The sequence below is a fragment of the Poecilia mexicana genome, unplaced genomic scaffold (assembly GCF_051168715.1).
Source record: "Poecilia mexicana isolate PSO_F unplaced genomic scaffold, ASM5116871v1 scaffold_18, whole genome shotgun sequence".
NCBI lineage: Eukaryota > Metazoa > Chordata > Actinopteri > Cyprinodontiformes > Poeciliidae > Poecilia > Poecilia mexicana.
The window spans coordinates 13,805,466-13,826,232 of NW_028263387.1; the positions used below are offsets into that span (position 1 = coordinate 13,805,466).

The 20,767-nt window shown below is 39.3% G+C and overlaps 1 protein-coding gene and 1 non-coding gene across 4 annotated transcripts; both read left to right on the forward strand.

Moving 5' to 3' along the window:
• Positions 1 to 296: 296 nt before the first annotated feature.
• trnar-ucu (transfer RNA arginine (anticodon UCU)) lies at positions 297 to 384 on the forward strand. The gene is given in 2 exon segments: positions 297 to 333; positions 349 to 384. It is a non-coding gene; the product is annotated as a tRNA-Arg (tRNA).
• Positions 385 to 1,114: 730 nt separating this feature from the next.
• LOC106931346 (oxysterol-binding protein 1-like) lies at positions 1,115 to 19,243 on the forward strand. 3 transcript variants are annotated; one of them, XM_015009426.2, is made up of 17 exons: positions 1,115 to 1,475; positions 3,426 to 3,601; positions 4,376 to 4,584; positions 6,010 to 6,178; positions 6,349 to 6,460; positions 7,336 to 7,519; positions 7,709 to 7,826; positions 8,448 to 8,505; positions 8,614 to 8,778; positions 10,960 to 11,205; positions 11,624 to 11,744; positions 12,027 to 12,130; positions 15,349 to 15,444; positions 15,549 to 15,736; positions 17,078 to 17,313; positions 17,438 to 17,476; positions 17,579 to 19,243. In XM_015009426.2, the coding sequence occupies exons 2-17, from the start codon at positions 3,465 to 3,467 to the stop codon at positions 17,719 to 17,721; spliced, it is 2,325 nt and encodes a 774-aa protein (XP_014864912.1). In that variant the 5' UTR covers positions 1,115 to 1,475; positions 3,426 to 3,464; the 3' UTR covers positions 17,722 to 19,243. The 3 variants fall into 3 exon arrangements, with proteins under 3 accessions (XP_014864912.1, XP_014864913.1, XP_087871566.1); XM_088015440.1 differs by lacking the exon at positions 1,115 to 1,475 and adding an exon at positions 1,497 to 1,692; XM_015009427.2 differs by lacking the exon at positions 17,438 to 17,476 and having other exon boundaries at positions 1,117 to 1,475.
• The last annotated feature ends 1,524 nt before the right edge of the window (positions 19,244 to 20,767 follow it).

Consider the following 20,767-nt stretch of genomic DNA (forward strand, 5'->3'; position numbering starts at 1 on the left):
TAGAAAAAAAGGAACTGCAAAGTCACATTTTATTTTACCACCGTGGACGTGGACTACATGTTATTATTATGACTCGTTTATGTGGAGCTTTAGCGCCACCCTGTGTATTATTTTGGCGATACATGTGGGATTACTTTACCACCATACAGAGCTGTATTCAGAAGGCGATGTTCTCACCGACATTCTTCTGGAGGTTACACACAGCAGGAGCTACTTTTTCTGTAGAATCACAAACTGTTCCAGAGAAATTATTGAGTTTCGTTCAAATTTAGCAGTGCTCGTCTGTATCAACAGGTGGCTCCGTGGCGCAATGGATAGCGCATTGGACTTCTAGGCAAAGGCGAAGTGATTCAAAGGTTGTGGGTTCGAGTCCCACCGGAGTCGCTTTTTGGCGAGACAGAAAAGTACCCAATACTTTTAATTAAGTTCTTTTAGCGGTGTATTCAAATGCATAAGTTTAAACACACACTCTTTACTTTGGTAACACTACAAAAAAAAAAAACAAAAACAAAAAAAAATTAAAGAAAAGGTTTAGTACGAAATTAAATGGTCGTACCGACTATGCGTCTATTCGTTCCTTTGTGGGGAACCGATGATATTCTCTTTGCCTCGTTGCCACTGCGGTCACAAAGTAATATGGTTTTATCACTCCCATAAATGTCTACGAGCAGTCGCTTAGGTATTTTGTCATATAAGGGTTTAGATCCAAAAGGTATGGAAATTAAGTTTTATACAAATTGTTCACAAATAAAAATTCATCTGAATTGAATTACAGATGAGATCTAGCCATTTATTCATTAATATTTTCTTCCTAATTTACGAAAATATCGTTTGCCACAGGAACATTCGTGATGACCAATGTTTTTATGACTAGGGTTACTTTGTTTGTTTGCCACTCCGTAAGAAATGATTAAACCAATGCTACCGCTCAGTAGTTGGGGAGTTTTGTGAAACAAAATTTGAAATAAGCTGAAAATGTATTAGTGACAGAATCCGAAAAGAAACTCAAACTTTAACGGGACCTCATATATGTGGCTTAATGTAACATGTATTATCATAATGCATTATAAAAACGTCAGTTACCTACATAAATTAACTTGTGTGATTGAGATAATTTGAGGGAAAGTAGCAGCGTTTCCACACGGGCTTCAATGAAGTTGCACCGGCTGTCTCCTACAAGCTAATGTTAGGCTAGTTAGATGTAGCCAACTAGCCTTAGATTACTATCATCGTACGCAGTAGTACGGTGAACATTATAAACAGTACTACTGAAGGACAACGATTACATTTCATAGGCCAATTTACTGAAAGTGACACCGTTGTTGTCGTCAACGTCCTCTGAATTATTTCCAGCTTTAGCCGAGTCGTATTAGCCTGAGTTAGCTCGGCTAGCCTGGCAGCGTATGGGGCGTCAGAGCTAGCAGTGACTTCACTGCCTGTCTGGTTTCCTCATCTGGCATTTTGGACACGTCAAGGTAAACATTCAGCCGCCAGCGAATTTCAGAGCTAGGTACTCTTTGAGCAAATTAATATCCTGCGTTGTATTTCGCCTGCATTGTTTAAATGTCAGCAGGTGAACCATGATCAAAGATGTCAGGTTGTTTCCCGACTTTAGCTCTTGTTAGCTGTGAGCGGACATCGGCGCAGATTTTAAAGTTTTTATCTTCTGTCAGGACAGGCTAGCTCCTGCAGGTCAGGCTCGTTTCTGCTTGAACAACTTCATCGAAAGTGTGGCGTCACTGTTCATTTACTTCTTTTCGTTGGCGATGGACCTTCACCAGCTTAGCATTTGTTATATTTTGACTTAAAATTTAGCAATATTCAGTTTTAAAATCGCACAATGAGCCGTAGATCATTTATATAATTCAAAACAAATCAATGGCAGGCTTCATTTAATTTATAAGCTAGATTTATTTATTTTTTTTGCTAATTAGTAAGTGCTCTTGAATTCAGTACTACATTTTTGAGTAAGAACGGTCAAATGTGAACGTGTATTGATTCATTAGTTGACCTTTGACCTGTGATACTACATTCAAAGATCAACGAAAGCAACCAGGAACTGAAAAGAAAAACAAAGATATTTTAGTTTGTAATCAAGACTGGAATAAGAGCTAAAATGGTTTATAAAAAAAAAAAATAGAACGTTTTCTCAACAAGTTGATGGCACGTTTGATAAATAAGGAAAGTGCATTCATAAACTGCCACCTGGAATGAAAATATCCACCTCCCTGTTGAATGTCATGTATTAAAACCAATTAGACAAATTTTACTTAAGAGAAATTTGCATTTTGGATGCACTATTTGCAGTTCCAATCAAAACTCTGTTTCAGTTCGTCACTCAAACAAACCCACTACACTCATGCACTTAAACATTGCATATGCATTTATTGTTCTGGTTAAGTGTTTTGATTATTTATGCATTTAAATGATAATAAAAATATTGTTTTCTTGTGTTTGCTTTAATATTGAGGAGTATATTCAGAAATGCACAGATAAGATATTTTGTGGTCATTTTCTTTGATGGCAAAGTAAGTCTTTTCTGTTGTTTGGATAAACTACAAAATATTTCTAGTGAATTAAAGCTTCTTTATTATTATTATTATTATTATTATTATTATTATTATTTTATTATTTCAGCATCATTGATAATCACCAACCTCTTTCAAATATGCACTGTTACAGTGCGTTAAGAATAAAACCCACCTAAAAACAATTTTAGCGTTCACCCTGTACAAGACAAATTGTCTTTTTTTTTTTTTGGCAGCTGGAAAATGTGTAATGTGCTCCACATATTTGTATTTATGTTACAACATATTTTGACATTTATTTTGGGCCCTGGTGGTTTTGTGGACCAGCCGACCTCTATGAAATATGAGAAGTTAGGACCTCTGATCTAGATAAAATGACTCTAAGAGACATCATGTAAGTAGATATTTTTATTTCCTTTAAATCGTCAGCTGTCAAAGAAGGTGCATATTTGATCAGAAACATCTATAGAGAGCTGTGACACAAGCAGAATGGCTAGGAGATGAATTGAGCTGTGCCAACACTTCTGAAAAGTAGATTTTAAAGATGAGTTACTTTAATTTTGCTCGCCTGGAGAGGTTGTTGACCTGTCTGTCCTGTTCCCAAAAACAGAGAAGTGAAACATGCACACATCTGCACTAAACCCGTTTATGTGGATGACAAAATGTGACTACTACTAAGAGGGGGGAAAAAGAAAAAAAAGTCCCAGTCAGCACGTAACTTACTCCCATACAGACCTATAACGGCTGTTAAACCAGAGAAAGAAAATGTTCTTTAAGAGCAAATCGCTCTTCTTGGCTGCTGTTACTGCTGTTGAAAATTTTGAATCTTAGGATGGTAATTTATTTTATTTTTATTTTATTTTTTTTTTTAACTTTTTGGACATCTTCCTTTTCAAGGTCTATTTTAAATCTGAAACCTGATTTCGGGGGGGTGTGATGTCAGAACCGAAGAGCCCAACTCCCACCCCGGCCGGCGACACGTACAAAGGATGGGTCTTCAAGTGGACAAACTACATCAAGGGTTATCAGCGAAGGTGGTTCGTTCTGAGCAACGGCCTGCTGTCATACTACAGGTGAGGCTTCCTTGCAGAAAGCATGTCAGGAAAAACATCAGTCATCTTAGGCCACGTTCACACAGCGGGCAGATGAAACCCGTGTCCGACCTTTTCCAATCTTTTCATCCTCTGAAAAAGCTCAGTGTGGGCCGCTTCCATAATTCTGCAGCAGAAGAAGCCAGATGCGGTAAAGCTGAAAACCAAAACGATGAACTTGTGAAAGAAGTCATCACTTAACAATCCTGCCACTTCTGGTCCAACTACGCATTCAAACAGTTGCAGTCAATGCTCTATAAAAGGTCGTTGTTATTGGTTGTGCTTCCTTTTTTTTTTTTTTTTAAAGCTTCCTTCATGTTTTACGATCTTGTGACAATACCGTCGGCTCCCGTTGCTGCATAACTTTAAAAATTGATCCATAGATGTCGACATCCATTATTACTTCTGCAAACGATGCACCGCTGAGTGGCGTGAACGTTCTTCTGTGCATGCGCTGTGTGGCTCGTTTGTTAACGCGAGTCTGACTGTGGTCAAATCATTCAGAACAACCGAGTAAAAACAGAAAATCAGATTTCAGCAAAAATTGGAATCGAGCATCAAGACCTGCTGTGTCAATATAGCCTAATTTCTTACTTATTACATCCTCACTGATTCACCTATTTTTTTTTTTCTGTCATATTTACCGTTCTGATTTAACGTCTCCTCTAATATCTAACAATTACAACTCATTAATCTGAATTGAGGTCTGATCATATCAGACTTAGAGTTTGAAATGATTTTTTCTTAAATCATTAGGACCCAGGCTGAGATGGGTCACACGTGTCGGGGCACAATCAACTTGGCCACAGCGGTCATCTCCGTAGACGACGCCTGCAACTTCGTCATCTCTAACGGCGGGGCTCAGACGTACCACCTGAAGGCCAGCTCCGAGGTGGAGCGCCAGCGGTGGATCACTGCGCTGGAGCTGGCCAAAGCCAAGGCCGCCCGCATGCAAGCCGAGTCAGGTAGGTCAAAAATGCATTTTTATCCAGGCCAGGAAAAAATATTTGATGTGGTGAAAATCATATCAAGTCGCCCTAATGATACGAGGGCGACTTTTATCTTGCAAATATGGCGAGTTTTAATATTAATTAAGCAGTTTACATCGGCCCGTCTGTGTGTTCCCAGATCAGATCGTCTGGATTTAGTGCGAGGGATAGACGGCTTTGGAAATTCAGCCGATTTTAAACTCTTAATCTGGTGAATCCTCCTGGTGTTACCATGTTAATAGTGGCTCTCAATAGCAAACGCATTCGATACAGCAACAAACTCTTTCAGTCTTTTGAAGTGATGCAGGTTCCTCAGAGTTTAACTGAGGCTCACACCAGCACTTCTTAGCGTCTTGTGTTGTGAGGCAGAAATCGAGGCATCGTGGCCCGGTCAGAGAATATGGGATGGTCTGATGAATCTGAAAGTTTGAGCCAAATATGTATTTTGTAGAACCACGTTTCAAAAGTACATGCGGCTTTTATGACGGCTTTAAAACAAATAACCGCACAGTAAATGGTGATGCGTTTACACACACAGCTGCCCTTTTAGAGTGACTTAACTTCATGGGTACGTCTTGTCGATTGCACCGTTTCTATGTCAGAAAGTTCAGCTCTTTACAAGTAATTTTTTTCTATGTCAAAGAAATTATAAATTACTTGGGTTCTCTTTTTGCCGTTTGGGCACGAATGTTTATTAGATCATTATTATTTATCAGTAAACAGGACTGAATACACAACATATTAGATTTTTTTTAATGTGATAAATGTTAAAGATCATGAATCAATTTCTCTACACTTTACAATTATCCATTACCATGTGTGTCTTTCACATAAAATTACTGCAAAATACGTTGAAGTTTGTGGCTAAGCATAAAAAATAATATCAAAATGTTATGAATCCTGTTGCAATAATGTGTAAAAATTAAAAGTCATATGATAAATATGATAAATATAGCTATTATTCCAAGTGAAGATTCCCCCCTTACAATATTTAAATGACGTCAAACAGAAAATCTGTACCTCATCACTTTAAAGATATAAATATAAGTTTAAGAGAAGTCATAACAGATCGACCAGGTCCCTTCAAGTCGAACAAAAAGTGCGTTTATTTGTGCTAGTTATTAAAATAACTTTAAAACTGTTGAGACTGTGATCTGTGACGAGCTTTTACCCTTTAATAAATGTCTTCCAGGGGTTATAGCTCTCCTTGGTGGTCACAAACAAAAAACGTTTTTCTTGTAAATTCTCAAACTTTGTCTTTACAACAATCATTGAACAACCACTGAACTTCACCCAAGTAAAGATATTCAGTTTCTTTTCCTTTAAAGTTGTCCTTGTATAGCTACATTCTTAACACATTTTCATCTAGTAATTTGTTCCTCTTGCTCTAATTGTGAACAGATGACTCCGGCGACGACTTCTCCCCGTCGTCCCTGCCCGTGGGCGGAGGTCAGGGTGGGGGCTCTCAGAACTCGGAGGTCCAGTCCACTCTCCGAACGCTGGGCAGTAAGGTGGAGGATCTCAGCACCTGCAACGATCTGATCTCCAAGCACGGCTCTGCCCTGCAGAGGTCAGTCTAACGCAGCTCATCGCACTGGAGGAAACTCTCTCTCTCTCTCTCTCACAGACCGTCTGGCTTGTTTGTCCGGTTCTACTCCTGACTGAGCAGCATTCCACAGCCTTAAATGTCAAATAAAATACAGGATTTCGCAAATCTTTCTTGACCTCGTCGTATTTCAGGTCTTTATCTGAGCTGGACAGTTTACGGCTGACCGGAGAGGCCGGGGATAAGATTCGTCAGGTGACGGAAAGAGCCACGCTGTTCCGGATAACCTCTAACGCTATGATTAACGTAAGTGTCACCTCCTTTGTTCTGTTTGTTTCTATTCACTGCCAGTTTCTATGGTAAATAGAAACTGGCAGTGAAAGTGAGTCATAGCAATAACGATCAATCGAATAAATTGGGGTGAATTGATTATTGAAACGATCGTCAACTAATTTAGCAATCATTAAATCGTTACCCGGAGTACATGGACTTTGAAAAAATAAGATTTGATGAAAGAACAACATAATAAGAGAAGTAATGGAACCAAAACTGTTTAAAAATATAAACATTTTGCATTTAAGATTAAAGAAAAAAAAGACTTTGTCTTTAAATATGTTCTATCCTGAAGTCCTGGAGTGACAGTTTTCGCTTTCACTGGTTCAAGTTATGTAAAATAAAAAAATAAATAAATTTTTAAAAAGCACGTTTTGCTATCCAATTATTAATCAGTTAATAAAAAAAATAGTCAACAGATTAGTCCCACACTGCATTGTTAAGTGAGTCAGAAAGGACTGAGCTCTTCACGTGTTGTTAGAAGTAGATTTTTATCTGCAGATGCATCTTTTGCTACAAATGGTCACCCGTACCAAAGACATGCTACGTTGTTACATTATCGACAGTAAAATTTTCAATTTCCTCCTTGAAAAGGAATTAATTTGTATTTGTTTTTTTTAATGCATTTCCAGTATTATATTAAAAAGGCTTAAGTGGTTAATTGAAAAATTTACACACTTTTATCTGATTAATCGTCAGAATAATCACTAGAATTATTGTTAGTTGCAGCCCTGGTTTTGATCAAAAGTGATCCTACTTATTGCTGAACTTCTCATCTCTGCTTCTTCTTTTTTTTTTTTTTTTACATTAAAACCCTCCTGGTATGTCCATGTTCTTGGCGGCTGCAGGCCTGCAGGGACTTCCTGGCCCTGGCGCAGACTCACAGCAAGCGGTGGCAGAAAGCCTTGCAAGCTGAGCGAGAGCAGCGAGTGCGGCTGGAGGAGGCCTTAGAGCAACTGGCCAAGCAGCACAACCACCTGGAGCGAGCGTTCAGAGGGGCCGCGCAGGCTCACGCCATCGTGGACAATAAAGGTAAAGCTCTAATGTGAACCGGAGCTTTTCTCTAACTTGCTAATCATCTCATAGCCTCTTAAACTTGGGTTTGTTTTTTTTTTTTAAGCCAGAGCAGGGTTTCCCCACAGTGTATTATAAGCCTGGCGGGCCACCAGGCTTTACTTGTGAAGTGAAAGCAGAAATGAGCCTGTTGTTGTTGCTTCTCAGGTGGTGCTGGGCCGGGAAAAGGTGAGGCGAGCGACGAGGACGATGATAACGAGTTTTTTGATGCCATGGAGGACGCCCCCGAGTTTATAACCGTACCTGCAGACCCACAGTTCCACAAGTCAGTGTCACTGTCTCTTTAAGAGCCTATATATTCATTTCACATATTTACTCATTTGCATACTGGCTTCTTTGTGTTTTTCCTGCTTGTTAACATAATTGCTGTACGACAGGGAAGATGAGATTTCATGGTATGACAGACTAAGCAAAAATACAGCGCTGCTGCATTCATACAAATGTTTATGACAAAATGGCTGACAGCATTTAAATGACAGAAAAGCAAATGTTTCTTACTTTTGCTAAAATATAAGGACACATAAACTATTATGTAGACTGATGATAAAAAAAAACTTAGTGATGCTGTTTATCTTATTAGTAGGAAAAAAGTTCACCAGCCTTCTTTCAGCCAGCAACATGTTGGGGTGGGGCATCAGTGTTTCTCTAGTTGCTGCATTAAAACAAGGCAAAGCATTTTTTCTGACATCAATTAAAATAATGTTAAACCTTAAGGAAAGTTGTTGTGGAATAGTTTGAGTCTATTTTTTTTTTTTCCCCATTTGGCATAAAAGGAAAAATGTTTATGTTACTTTAGAATCCATTTAACTTATTGTGGTTTTTATTTACGGCTTACTGCGGTAAAGTAGTCAGAAACTGTGCTGACAGAATCTCTCTTTCGTTTCAGACGTTCAAGCAGTAACGCGAGCGGGTTGAACACCGATTTGTGTGCAGACGATCAGTCGGTAGGTCCTACTTCAGCTGGATTAGTGTCGTCGTACCACCATGTAAAGTCAAATCGGATCAGAGACATCAACACAGATATTCAAACCTTTTAATTTGGCATATTTTAGCTCAACGAGGAGCCGCTCGCGATGAACCAGGAGTCGCCCTCTCAGGATCTGGTGCCGCTGAAAAAGAGGCGAACACGCATCCCCGACAAGCCCAACTACTCTCTGAACCTCTGGAGCATCATGAAGAACTGCATCGGCAAAGATCTGTCCAAGATCCCCATGCCTGTGAGTAACCACGGCAACTGTCGGAGCTGAACTTCTGTTTCTGGCACGGCTTCAATCAGCTGTTAAGAGTTAAAAGGAAAAACCACAAAGGTGATACTCGGTCGCAACATTTTTCTTGTGAAGTGCAAAGAGGGAAACCACCTGGTAGTGCTGTTAGTTCTTGTATAAACAGAGAGGAGGAAGTCGGTTTCGTTTAATTGTTGGCATCATAAATTGATACCAATATCAAGGATTTGTAGCTGCTCCTTTCAAAGGATGTTCATTTATTTTGCATAATCTGCACTTTATCATTTAAATCTGACTTTCTGAAATCATTAAGCCTCATTTAACAAAAAATTAAAAAGTGAAGAAATATAATCTAGCTATCAAGTATTAACATAAAGTAGAGCTGGGGAAAAATGCCTTAAAAATGACATCTCCCAATTGTTTTAAGTTATATTTAATTTCCAATTTTAAACATGTATTTTTACCTCCTGTTTTTCCTTGGAGGGGGAAAAAAAACAAATGACAGAAAACATCTGAAACTTGCTTATGTTTCAGTCATTCCTTCTGTGAGTTGATGTGAATTCAAAGTCGAAATAAATAGGAGCTTTAAAACATGCATGTCAAATAAGATGGCAGTTCTTGAGTGGGTTATATGGAGTGCAGTTGGTGGAAAAAAAATCTTGATTTCTTTTTTCTTTTTTCTATCAAATCTTCAAATTATCTTCAAAAACAGGAAATTTGATTAATTGATCAAATTAAATAATCACCCAGCCCTGAATTGAGTTGCTTAGGACATTTCCTGTTTAAATGAAGAAGAGCAAAGGTTATCATTATTTATTCTTTTAATATGCACTGTTATTTTTTTTCAAACAATTAAGTTGTCACTGAAATCTATAATTGTGTTTGTTTATTCTTGAGCTTTGTTTTGTTCAGTTTTGTTATTTGTTGATTTGTTAGTTTTTTTCCTGTTGTTTTGATTTTCTACTGGTTCAAGTATATTATGTTTTAAAGTTGTTGTTTTTTTATCAGGAGAAAGAAATAATCAACAGTTTACAGAAAAAAAAACTGAAGTGAATAAACTTAATATATATTTAATCCATAAACACAAGCTAGAGCTATAAAACAACTTTCTGTAGGCGTAAACAGAACGCCCTGACGCATTATTCCACCAGCAATGTGACCTTTTAGTTCTTTCATTTGTATTGTTACAATAACACATTTCAGCGAATCAGATCAAAAGTCGCCGCCCGGCGTCTTGCATGTCTTGGCAACAGTTGACTTGTTAAATTCCAGTTTAGCCGTCCACAGATCCTCCCCATTTCTGCCAAACTGGTGCAGCGACGTTCCGCTGACTGATCTGCTGCAGAATAGGTTATTAAGCTATGCTTATTCAGAGGAAGTCAACCTGCCCACTGCGTCAGTGCTGGGCCTGACTCGCACGCAAAGATTTTTCCCAGTCGCTGCTTGACGTCGAAACGCCGGCCGTGTTTACGTTATATTGTCCTGGGTTTATACAGGTGACATGGCTCTTTATTTCCTGTTGACCCCATAATGAGTAACATTGACATGTGACTGTGCGACTGAATGGAATGGACTAAACACACTAAACACAAATCTGGACTTTAATATTCTTAAAAAGAGGTTAAGAGTTGCAATAATTGTACTGAGAGGGACATTAAATCCAGGTTGGAGCCTCGTCAGACTGAATTGAGATCGGTGTTGATAATCAGTGATTCAATTCAAAATGTGAAGCTCCTTTATTTAGCGTCGAGAATCTTCCTCAGTTTGTTAGCTCAGCTTGGCTTTACAATCCTCCCTGTTGCTTGTGCTTCTTTGTCCACCACACTTTTTCCATCCACTAAACTTTTAATTAACCTATGAGAGGCTCTTTTGTGATTATTATTTGTGATTTACATCTTTATCTCTTGGAGTACTTTAAAATCAGCGCCCTACTCCTTAATCCCATCATGTAACATTTCTGGATTTAATTTTTTTTTTTTTTTGTCATAGACATTATTGTACTTGAAGTTACGTCATTCTGTTCATCACATCTACATAAAATCAAAGGTTTCACTTTTTAATAAATTGAATTAATTAAAAGAACAAACATTTTAATTGCATCAAATTTCCTGTTTTTTTTTTTTTTTTTTTTCCCCACCTAAAACGACTCTAAGCGCAAAAGTTCCTCCTTTCTAGGTGAACTTCAACGAGCCGATCTCCATGCTGCAGCGGCTGTCGGAGGACCTCGAGTATCACGAGCTGCTGGACAAGGCGGCCAAGTGCCACAGCTCCCTGGAGCAGATGTGCTACGTTGCGGCCTTCTGCGTATCCGCCTACTCCACGACGGTGTACCGCACGGGGAAGCCCTTCAACCCGCTGCTGGGGGAAACGTACGAGCTGGACCGCCGGAGAGAGAGCGGCTACCGATCCCTCTGTGAGCAGGTACTGAACAGCACAAAAGGAAAGAAGGGATTTGATTCAGGGGAAATAATGACAGACGGAAGAGAGAGGAGATGAAATAGTCCGGTAAATGAAACTTTATATCGTGACTGGAAGATAAATGTTCTTCAGATTGGCACAGAATTAAGGAATAAAGCTAGCGTATTTGCATTTAGGCAGTAGAATAGTGGAGGTGCAAATCCTTTAATCTTATTGAAAATGAATGTTTGGATTTATATTTTCTTGTACACATGGGAGTTTCTTTAGTGCAGTTTTGTGGTTGTCATTATCTTCCTAAGAGGAATTTCTTTTAAGAACTGGATGTAGGTTTATCCCAGCAGGGTTAGCCAACAGGCACCGACGATTGCCCCACAGCAAATTTCTTTTGTTGCATGTATTTATTTATTTTTTCTTTTCATAGGTGAGTCACCACCCTCCTGCGGCGGCACACCATGCAATCTCTGACCGAGGCTGGACTCTGAGGCAGGAGATTACTGTTGCAAGCAAGTTCAGAGGCAAATACCTGTCAATCATGCCTTTAGGTAAGCGATGATATGCGAGTCAAACACGTGCCTGGAGTTTTTGTGTTTGTTAGCACAGGGTGTGTTTCAGTCGCTGCATTTTTGCAGCGTTAATAAAGCATAGAAAGCCTTCACAAACAAATGGACAAAATGTTTTTTATGCAGGCTGATGATAGCTAGGAAAATGTTTCTGACACGCCCGTTTTTTTTGTTTGTTTTGTTTTTCCAAGGTATTATCAATCATCCAGTTGTTGTTTTAGCACATTCAGTTTTTCTTTGTGTTGTGTGCGTTTTCTCCCACAGGCACTATACATGCCATCTTTGAGAAGAGCAACAATCACTACACATGGAAGAAGGTTACCACCACAGTGCACAACATCATTGTTGGAAAGCTGTGGATTGATCAGGTGAGAGTGATCGGTGCCGGTGCAAATAAAACAAAGAAAACCTGGACATTAAATAAGATGAACTTGTACCAAGTGACCTGATGAGTTGAATCATTGCCACGTTATTGCAGGACCAGTTTTTGATTAGTCATTAGGAAACATTTCTAGGCTGAAGAACCTTTACCTAACATTATATCTTGACTTATTACCTTCCGTTTTTCTTTCAAAAGAAGAAAAGGAAGGGTAGTCATACAGTATTATATGCAATACAAATCACACTTTTTTGTATAGTTTTGCTAGTTCTGGGACTTTTAATCAGGTATGACTCATGTGTTTTTTTTTTCTTTTAATTACGCACTTATTGTCTGTTGGGTTCAATTTTAATTCATACTGACATGGCTGAAAGCAAGTCCGCCAGAGCTGGAGGAATGAGTCTCCTTATGGGTCCTTGAACGTTGTGCCAGGTGGTTGCCAGGGAAATGAATGTAAATGACTTTGCTGGCGGATCTTCTTTGTGTTTGTCGCTTCAACCGCCTAGCTCTCATCCCGGATTTACATTACATGCGTCTCCACTTTGCTGTGCACTTCACCAGCAGAACAGAGTCGTTTCTGACTATCTAGGTTTAGTGAGTCGACAGTTTCCGTGAGTTTGTTGAAAAGTAGGTAACTGATCACAGCGTGTCACCAGATCAAATCATTAACATACAAAAGATCCGCCTAACATTTGACAATTTATAAGTAAATGCGACTCACTCCAGTTCAACTTGTATATGTTTTTCTACTCCTCGTGACGCATTTTTTGACTGATGCGACTTGAAATCTGGAGTAACTTGTAGACCGTAAAATCTGTACTTGTTTAAGACACAATGGGGCCCCAGGGTGATAATTACCCTTCACATCTCGTGACTTTTACCATTTTGGTATTCCTGACATTTTAACATGCTGCGCTGTTTCACAAGGTTCCCCAAGGCCTTTAGCAGACAAACAGGCCCACAGCATGATAGATCTTTCACTCCACTTAGCAGTGGCCATGAGGTGCTTTTCCCTATTCTTCCAAGCTCATTGTGAAGTGCTTTTCTTTTCTTATTTTTTTTCTACAAGAAAATCTCAATATTTAGCTGCTCACGCACTGTTTCTAATATTGCCATGGGAAATTTTAAAAACAAAACTAAAACGCGTTACTCAGCCTGAGCAGAAAAGGAATTTCTGGAAGATCAAGTTCTGTCACTGCTTTGATGAGCTATTGTTCTAAAAATACTGAGATGATTGATGTGGTATCCAAGGTTCGGTGTGTCATAATTTTTAGCTTTTCTTTTTCATATTAATGGGTAAACTTGACATCTAGAAATTATCTAGTGATAATTATTTGCCAGTTTAATCAGACGATAAACGAGGCCATGATGCCTCTCAGCTCCAGCAGACCTGAGGCTAATGGCTGAATTGCCTCCTCAGGGTGTCTGGGTAATGATCCGTTCCCCTAATTCAGATCTGCTTAATCAGGGACGCATCGAAACTTTGATCTGCGGTGGAAATTTTTCACATGGCCCAAAAAACAAATCGCTGATCAAAATACAGACACTGCAGAACAATGAGATTATTTTAAAACCTTTTTTTTTCTTTTTTTTTTTTTTTTATCATGTCTTGTTACTCCATTGAAACAAAAGCCTGATGGTGTGATGGAGGTGTTGGTTTCATATAACTAAAGTACAGCGTTTAAGAAACCACATGGTCGTTGTTGAGAAATCTTCTTCATTTCATCGCTCTCTCAAACAAGACAAGTAGATTGGATCTAATGGCTGCTGTTAAGACCTCTGACCACTAGATGTCGTTCTTTGCTGTAGTTCTCAACCAGTAAGCCTCCAAGACGTTTGACTGTTGGATTCCCTAACTATCCTGCTTATCTAGTTGGTGGCATGAAAAATGGAGTCCTCATCCAAACTTGTTTATTACACCTCCAGGTGTTTAACACTTTTCAGAGATCATTCTTTAATTGCTCTCAAATGTAGGGGAGTAACTAAGTAAGCCAATTTTTGACTAATAATCATTACCGAGTCTCTGATTTAAATGGCATCTCTCTTGTTTAAGAGAATCGGACCTTTATGGTATGTCATATTCACACCCAGGTGAAACAGGAAGCCACAGATGAGTAAGCCAGGTTTATTTGTACCGCACATTTCAGCAGCAGGGCAGTGATAGAAACACGATAAGAATATAATACAGTAACCAATTATCACAGTATAAACATTATATTTTGTCAAAAGCCATCATCAAGCACAATCATCAAATATATTGATCAGTATTCCAGTTACTAATCAAAGGCAGCTCTAAGCAGGTGGGGTTTTAGCTTGAATTTAAAGGAACTCAGTGTTTTGAATGTTTTTGCAGTTTTCTTGAAAGTTTGTTCCAGAGAATAAAAACTGGCCTGTAATTCTGCAGTAGTGACTTTTCAAGATTGTTTTAGTGTTGGTGGTTTGGCAGCTGCTGTTGATAAAGCCTGACGGAAGCACCTGACTAGAGGAATGAGTTTCACATTTGACTCGGATCAGATGCAAGCACAGGCAGAACCTTCTTAAGGAAAGTTATGGGCACGATATCAAGCTAGCAGGAGGAGGATCTTAGTTGATTTATAATTTCTTCAAAGTTTTCATGATTGAGTTGGTGAAGTTTAGCTGTTTTCTCTACATTTATTATGTTTGTGCGTCGTATCGGTGCTGTTGATGTGTCAACTGACCCTCTCATTTTTTCAACTTTCTCTATCAAGAAGTTGACAAATCCATTGCAGGCCCTGCAACAATTGACATGCAGCGTCGGTGCTTTTGTTAGTTTTTCCCTGTAGTTTTTGAAGTGTTGATTGATAGCGACTTAGTTTCTCTTTGTAGATGAACTCGGTGTCGAGTTTCAACTCCATTTACGTTCAGTGCTTCAACAAGGGCATCTTTAACATTTTACAAGTGGAGTTAATGATTCATAGAAATGCTATTTTTTACAAATCGTACCCCTAAGAGAGGACAGTTATGCTTCTTATTTAAAATATTGATTTATCTTATGAATTTTCACTCATTTTTACTAGGAATGCCAATAAATTTTTCTGGCTTTTTATACATTTGCAGCAAAACAAATGTTGTTGTGGATATTAACATATTAACAGTCGGTTATTAGCTCTTTATGAAATGATGCAGATAACTCTCTTTTTGTTGCCGACAATTTTAACTCCTCAAACTCTTCCTGTTTCCTCTCAGTCTGGAGAAATCGACATAGTGAACCACACCACAGGGGATCGGTGCCACCTGAAGTTTGCTCCCTACAGCTACTTCTCACGAGACGTAGCCAGAAAGGTCAGAAAGAAGCGGAAACGGCTTGACATATTTATTTCTTCTTCTTTTTTTCCCCCCCTGTTCTTCCGGTTTCGAGCTGCGTTTCTGTGTCTCGTTGTTTATAGGTGACAGGAGTGGTGATGGACAAGGACGGAAAGGCCCACTATGTGCTGTCGGGCACGTGGGACGAGAAGATGGAGTTCTCCCGGGTCATGCAGAGCAGTCGGGGCGGAGAGAACGGCACCGAGGGCAAACAGAAGACCGTATATCAAACCCTGAAAGCCAGAGAGTTGTGGAAGAGAAACCCTTTGCCGTAAGTGGATTTGGTTGCAGAGTTTTTACTGCAGGGCCAGAGGCTATGCATAACTACTTAAGGTAATTTAAGTTTGTTTAGCTGTTGTTTACATACCCTTCGGTTCAAGCACTCGCTTTAGCCCTCAAACGACAAACCCAGCGGCCGTCCCGTAAACGTTAGTAGTTTTCATCAACGCCTCAAGTTAAAACGAGTCCAACTGTGCAGCACATTTCAGCAGCGAGGCATTTAAAACTGCTTTACACCATAAGAACGTGATGCAGTAAACAAGCAATGAACATTATTCTGTCAAATGCACATCAAACATGTTAATGTTCCAGTTAATGCTAATCAAAGGCAACTCTAAACAGGTGGGTTTTTAAATTTGGTTTAAAAAAACTTAGTGGTTTCGCTGTTTTGCAGTTTTCTGGAAATTTGTTCTAGATTTGAAGTGTACACAAACATGGAGATGTATAATGTGCAACCTCATCACGCCATACGGAGTGACGTTGCTTCAAGCAACAACTTGTTTTTAAGCAACTCGTTTGAATAACAGCTGTAAAGTAAGATCCATGGAGTTTCCCAATACACAGGTAATTAATTGCACTGCTATTGTCTGATACCAGTATGGTGCCGGACTACCACTGGAGTAGGAATCCCAGCTGTTCAGAAGCACACACACACCCAAATTGCGCATTGAAAGGCTGAGGAGAGTTGTGAGTTTTTTCTGGTTGCAATACAAACTCAAAACATACCTGTTATGTTGTCAAAGACAAACTCCAGCATCTCGCGTAACGATGCGTCCTGTTGAACCCGTCAAACCACATGGCGTAGTAACTTGGCTAACGAGCCGAAACGGAGAACAGGATAAAGTTTGGCTTTCCAGACGTAATTTCACATTTGGTTATCCAACAGATAAAAATATACATTTCTAAAAACTTACGTGGATTTTTCTACTTTGCTTGAACTACTGTCCATATTGTAAAGAGTTTTGTGTTTTCTTCTCTCTGCCTTGAAATCCAGGATTTCTCCAAGAAGAATTGCTTCATAATCCTGCATCAAAAAAAAATATTGAAGTTCCTACTTATTTTAGAAGATTTGACTCCAGCACTATTAAAACCTGCTTTAAAAAAACAATGTAAAAGTTGATGGTGACTTTCAGGATTTTAAATTTTTTTTTTTTATTATAATATTTGTAATTTTAAGATGTTTTCTTAACAACATCTTCAAAGTAAATTGGACTTTAGAAAATCCACACATTTGTGTAATTTGCCGCGATGAGGCGAAGGTCTTTGTCCGTGTGAGTTTTTTCAGACGTACGTACGACTCACTTTGCTCCCTGCCGTTTGCTTCTCCCTCCAGCGACGGAGCCGAATCCATGTACTACTTCACCGCCCTGGCTCTGACCCTGAACGAGCCCGAAGACGGGGTGGCGCCCACCGACAGCCGGCGCAGGCCCGACCAGCGCCTGATGGAGGACGGCCGCTGGGATGAAGCCAACGGCGAGAAGCAGCGGCTGGAGGAGAAGCAGCGCAGCGCCCGGCGCGAGCGCGAGAGGGAAGCGGCGAGCCAGCGCGCCTCGGGCCAGTCGGAGGAAGGTAAGAGGAGAAAGCGCGCACGCGCTTCATTTTGCGTTCCTCTTTTGGCTTGCTTGGGGAAAATCCTGGAGTTGATGAGGTAAAAACAAAATCTCTGTGATCCCGCCCTTTTCTCTTCTAAAAGCTGTCGATGAGGACTCTTTTGTTGATCACTCCATGAAAAGCAAGTATCCCTCTTTAATCTGCCAACATCCCCTCTCCTTACGCTTAAATCGCCGCCTGTGAAGTCTTCCAAGCATGTTTTCACGAGTTCTCCCTCTTCCAGGCGCTCCGCACGACTCCTACAAAGCGCTCTGGTTCGAGAGCTGCGAGGACCAATTCACAGGTGAGCAAGTTCACATCTATAAGGGAGGCTACTGGGAAACGAAGGAGCTCGGCAACTGGGAGGGTTGCCCGGACATATTTTGACCCGGGAAGCGCTCTGCGGAGACTGACACACATCAGAGCTGGACGGACAGCTTCACGAAGCCCCGTTTGTCCCCTGATCGGACGGCTGCTCCCCTCCAGCGGCTCTCTGTTCTAAGAGATCCCCTTCCCCATCCCGGACGGTCACTACTGTCTGCTTCAGAGACGCGAGAGAGATTGAAGGATCTAGTCTTCTGTGTCCAATCGAGTCTCAAGCTACTTGTTTTCCTCTCGCTGTCGCGTATCCAGGAGGATTGGGATTAAATGTTGTTTTTTTTAATTATTATTATTGTCGAGGGGTTTCTGAGTTGGCTCGGTCTGAAGAAATAAGCAGTGCTTCCAAATTTGTCGAGTCTGTGCCCAAGTCAAATCAGGTGGAAAGGAGATTTCTTTCAGTGTGCTGTGTGATAAAGTGATCCACAGAACTATCTACTCAGATAATAACGCTAAAAAAAGAGGGTAAAACCTGGCTAATATATACAGTTATATTAAAATATGCTTACAGTTTCATTGAAATGTCAACTGGTGGCCTTTAAAATGTTTCTGTTTCTCTGATTTAGTGTCTTAATGTAAAGAAGTGAATGTTTGCTTGTTTGTGTGCTTGTGGGTAAGACATCTTATCTGCTCTTCCATTAACGAAAAAAAAAACAAAAAAAACATGGCGACTGGGTTACAGTGCGCTCGAGAAAAGACTCGATAATCCAGAACACTTATCGACCATCAACACTGTCAACACTGTCGCATTTTATAGATAGTTTTTTTTTTAAAACAAGATTCAAAGGAAGATATGACTGAAAAATAAATAAGTCGGCTACAAGATTTAAACATTCATCGCCTTAAAAGGAGCAACCTGCTCTCATCTGCTCCGTCGTTGCAGCTAAATGAACAAAAATACCTGCATTTATTTGGTGTTAAATGTAAAAACATGTTGGAAAATGACGGCAGTCTCATTCACTCAATGCGAGATGCCGCGTCGATATTTGTTGTCATAAGCAAATTAAGTTTACTTTCGGATGAATTGGAAGTAAAGAAGAAGAATTAGTTGGCAAAGTACGGAACTCAAACGATGACAATAAAGCAAACAGTTGAGGTAAAAGTAAACATCACAACCCCACCGTATGTCTGATGGAGAGTTTGTTTATATGCAAGTATAATTTAACACCAAAAACATGAGTTGAAATGTTTCCTCGTGCGTGTGCGTATAGGGTATGTATGTATGTATGTATGTGTGTGTGTGTGTGTGTGTGTGAATTTCAAAAATTTGTAAGTGTACTTAAAAATGAAGAGTTCAGACACAGACGTGGCAAATAACAATGAATTTATAAATGTATAGAAATTCACATTGTAGTATTGACAATTGTAGGGTTTTTTTTTTCCAAATGTTTGGTTCTTGTAATGTGGGAGGACTGTCTTCATTTTTCAGAAAAAAAAGGGAATTCTGTACTTGACTGAGTAGAGACTTGACATTGTTCAGTATTTTGTATTAACACAAAAGAGAATCTGTAATAAATACTGCAACGTCAAATGTTTCCTCTGTCTGCTCGTTTATTTCAGATCTTTTAATAGTTAGCCGTCCTGCCGCCTTTTACACAGCAGTCTAAAAACATTTCTGATACTTTTTGTAAATCTGCATTTTATAGAAATGCATTACAGAAAACGATACAAAACATATTTTGAAAAAGTTGTTTGCTTTTGAACCTGTTTAAATGAATATATGTTTTTAATATAATTATTTCAGTCACGATCTTTGTTGACACAAATATCAAAATCGTGTTTGTGTCTTAAATAAAATTAAGAGTACCATCTTAAAACATTGACATTTACACATGAAACCTGTCTTGACATGCAATTAACTCAATACATAAAATGTGAAATATTTGAAAATAAATATAACCACACTCCTGTAACTATCCTGGGTTCATTTTTAGTTTTACTGTAGTTTTCAATTTCCTTTCATTCACTGCCTAATCTTTACAAATATTATAACCTTGAGTGCAAATACCTCTGCTTCACCAAATATTAGTACAGTTGCTAATTTATTTAACAATGATATTTACACTTGTAATACTGCTACATGTTTAATTTATATTTGCTACAAAGAAATATGGGCAATATTCACGGTTGAATTAAGTAGGTTTCCAGTGCTAATTGAGCAGAATATCACACCTTTTGGTTGTACTCAGCCACTTCACACACATGAAGCTTAACCTCACCATAACTTTATGCTGGGATAGTAATGATAATTATAGTAATAATGTGTTTTATTTATTGGTACTTTTCAAGACATCATGGACACTTTCCAAGAAAAAAATACATATGAAAATACACAGGAGAGGAAAAAAAAGAAATGGAAAAATTACTGAACAAGGGAGCTTTGTTTTTACACCCTTATGTTTTTACTCGCGGTGGCAAAATAAACTTTGTTCCTCCACCAGCTTTGTTTGAAACGTTATCCGTCTATAGATAGTGACACATTTGCCCTTATTAGAAATGCGTGTTCTCTCATCTTTCCCATTTTGAAGCAAAATGGTCATCTGTGTCGCATATTTGTAACCCAAGACCTCAGTGACTTAAAATTTTAGTATCCCAATTTTATATATATATATATATATATATATATATATATATATATATATATATATATATACACACACACACACACACACACACACACACACACCTGCATCACTTCTGGTGCTAACAGTTGTTGAAACTTTTACTTTGTCTGAAACGTCTTGTAATCTGGTGTCTTTCAGCCAAACTTATCTTAAGGTTCTCTCTGCATCTTTACCAATAGTTGTGCATCGGACGCTGCAAATCCTCAGCTTTGCTCTCGGCTAGAAGAGCTGTTCCTTCCACTAAACACACCACAGGCGCCTCTGTTCTCTTGCTGTGTCATGCTGGCAGGTTTATCTGAAAAGCCCGCTGGAACCTACCATCCCATGCACGGAGCGCGCAGAGAACACGGTGAGCTGGGGGGGAGGGCAGGAAGGGAGGGGGTTTGGCTTGAACTCTTCATCTGTTTGCGACCAGAGGAAGAGAGGGACGC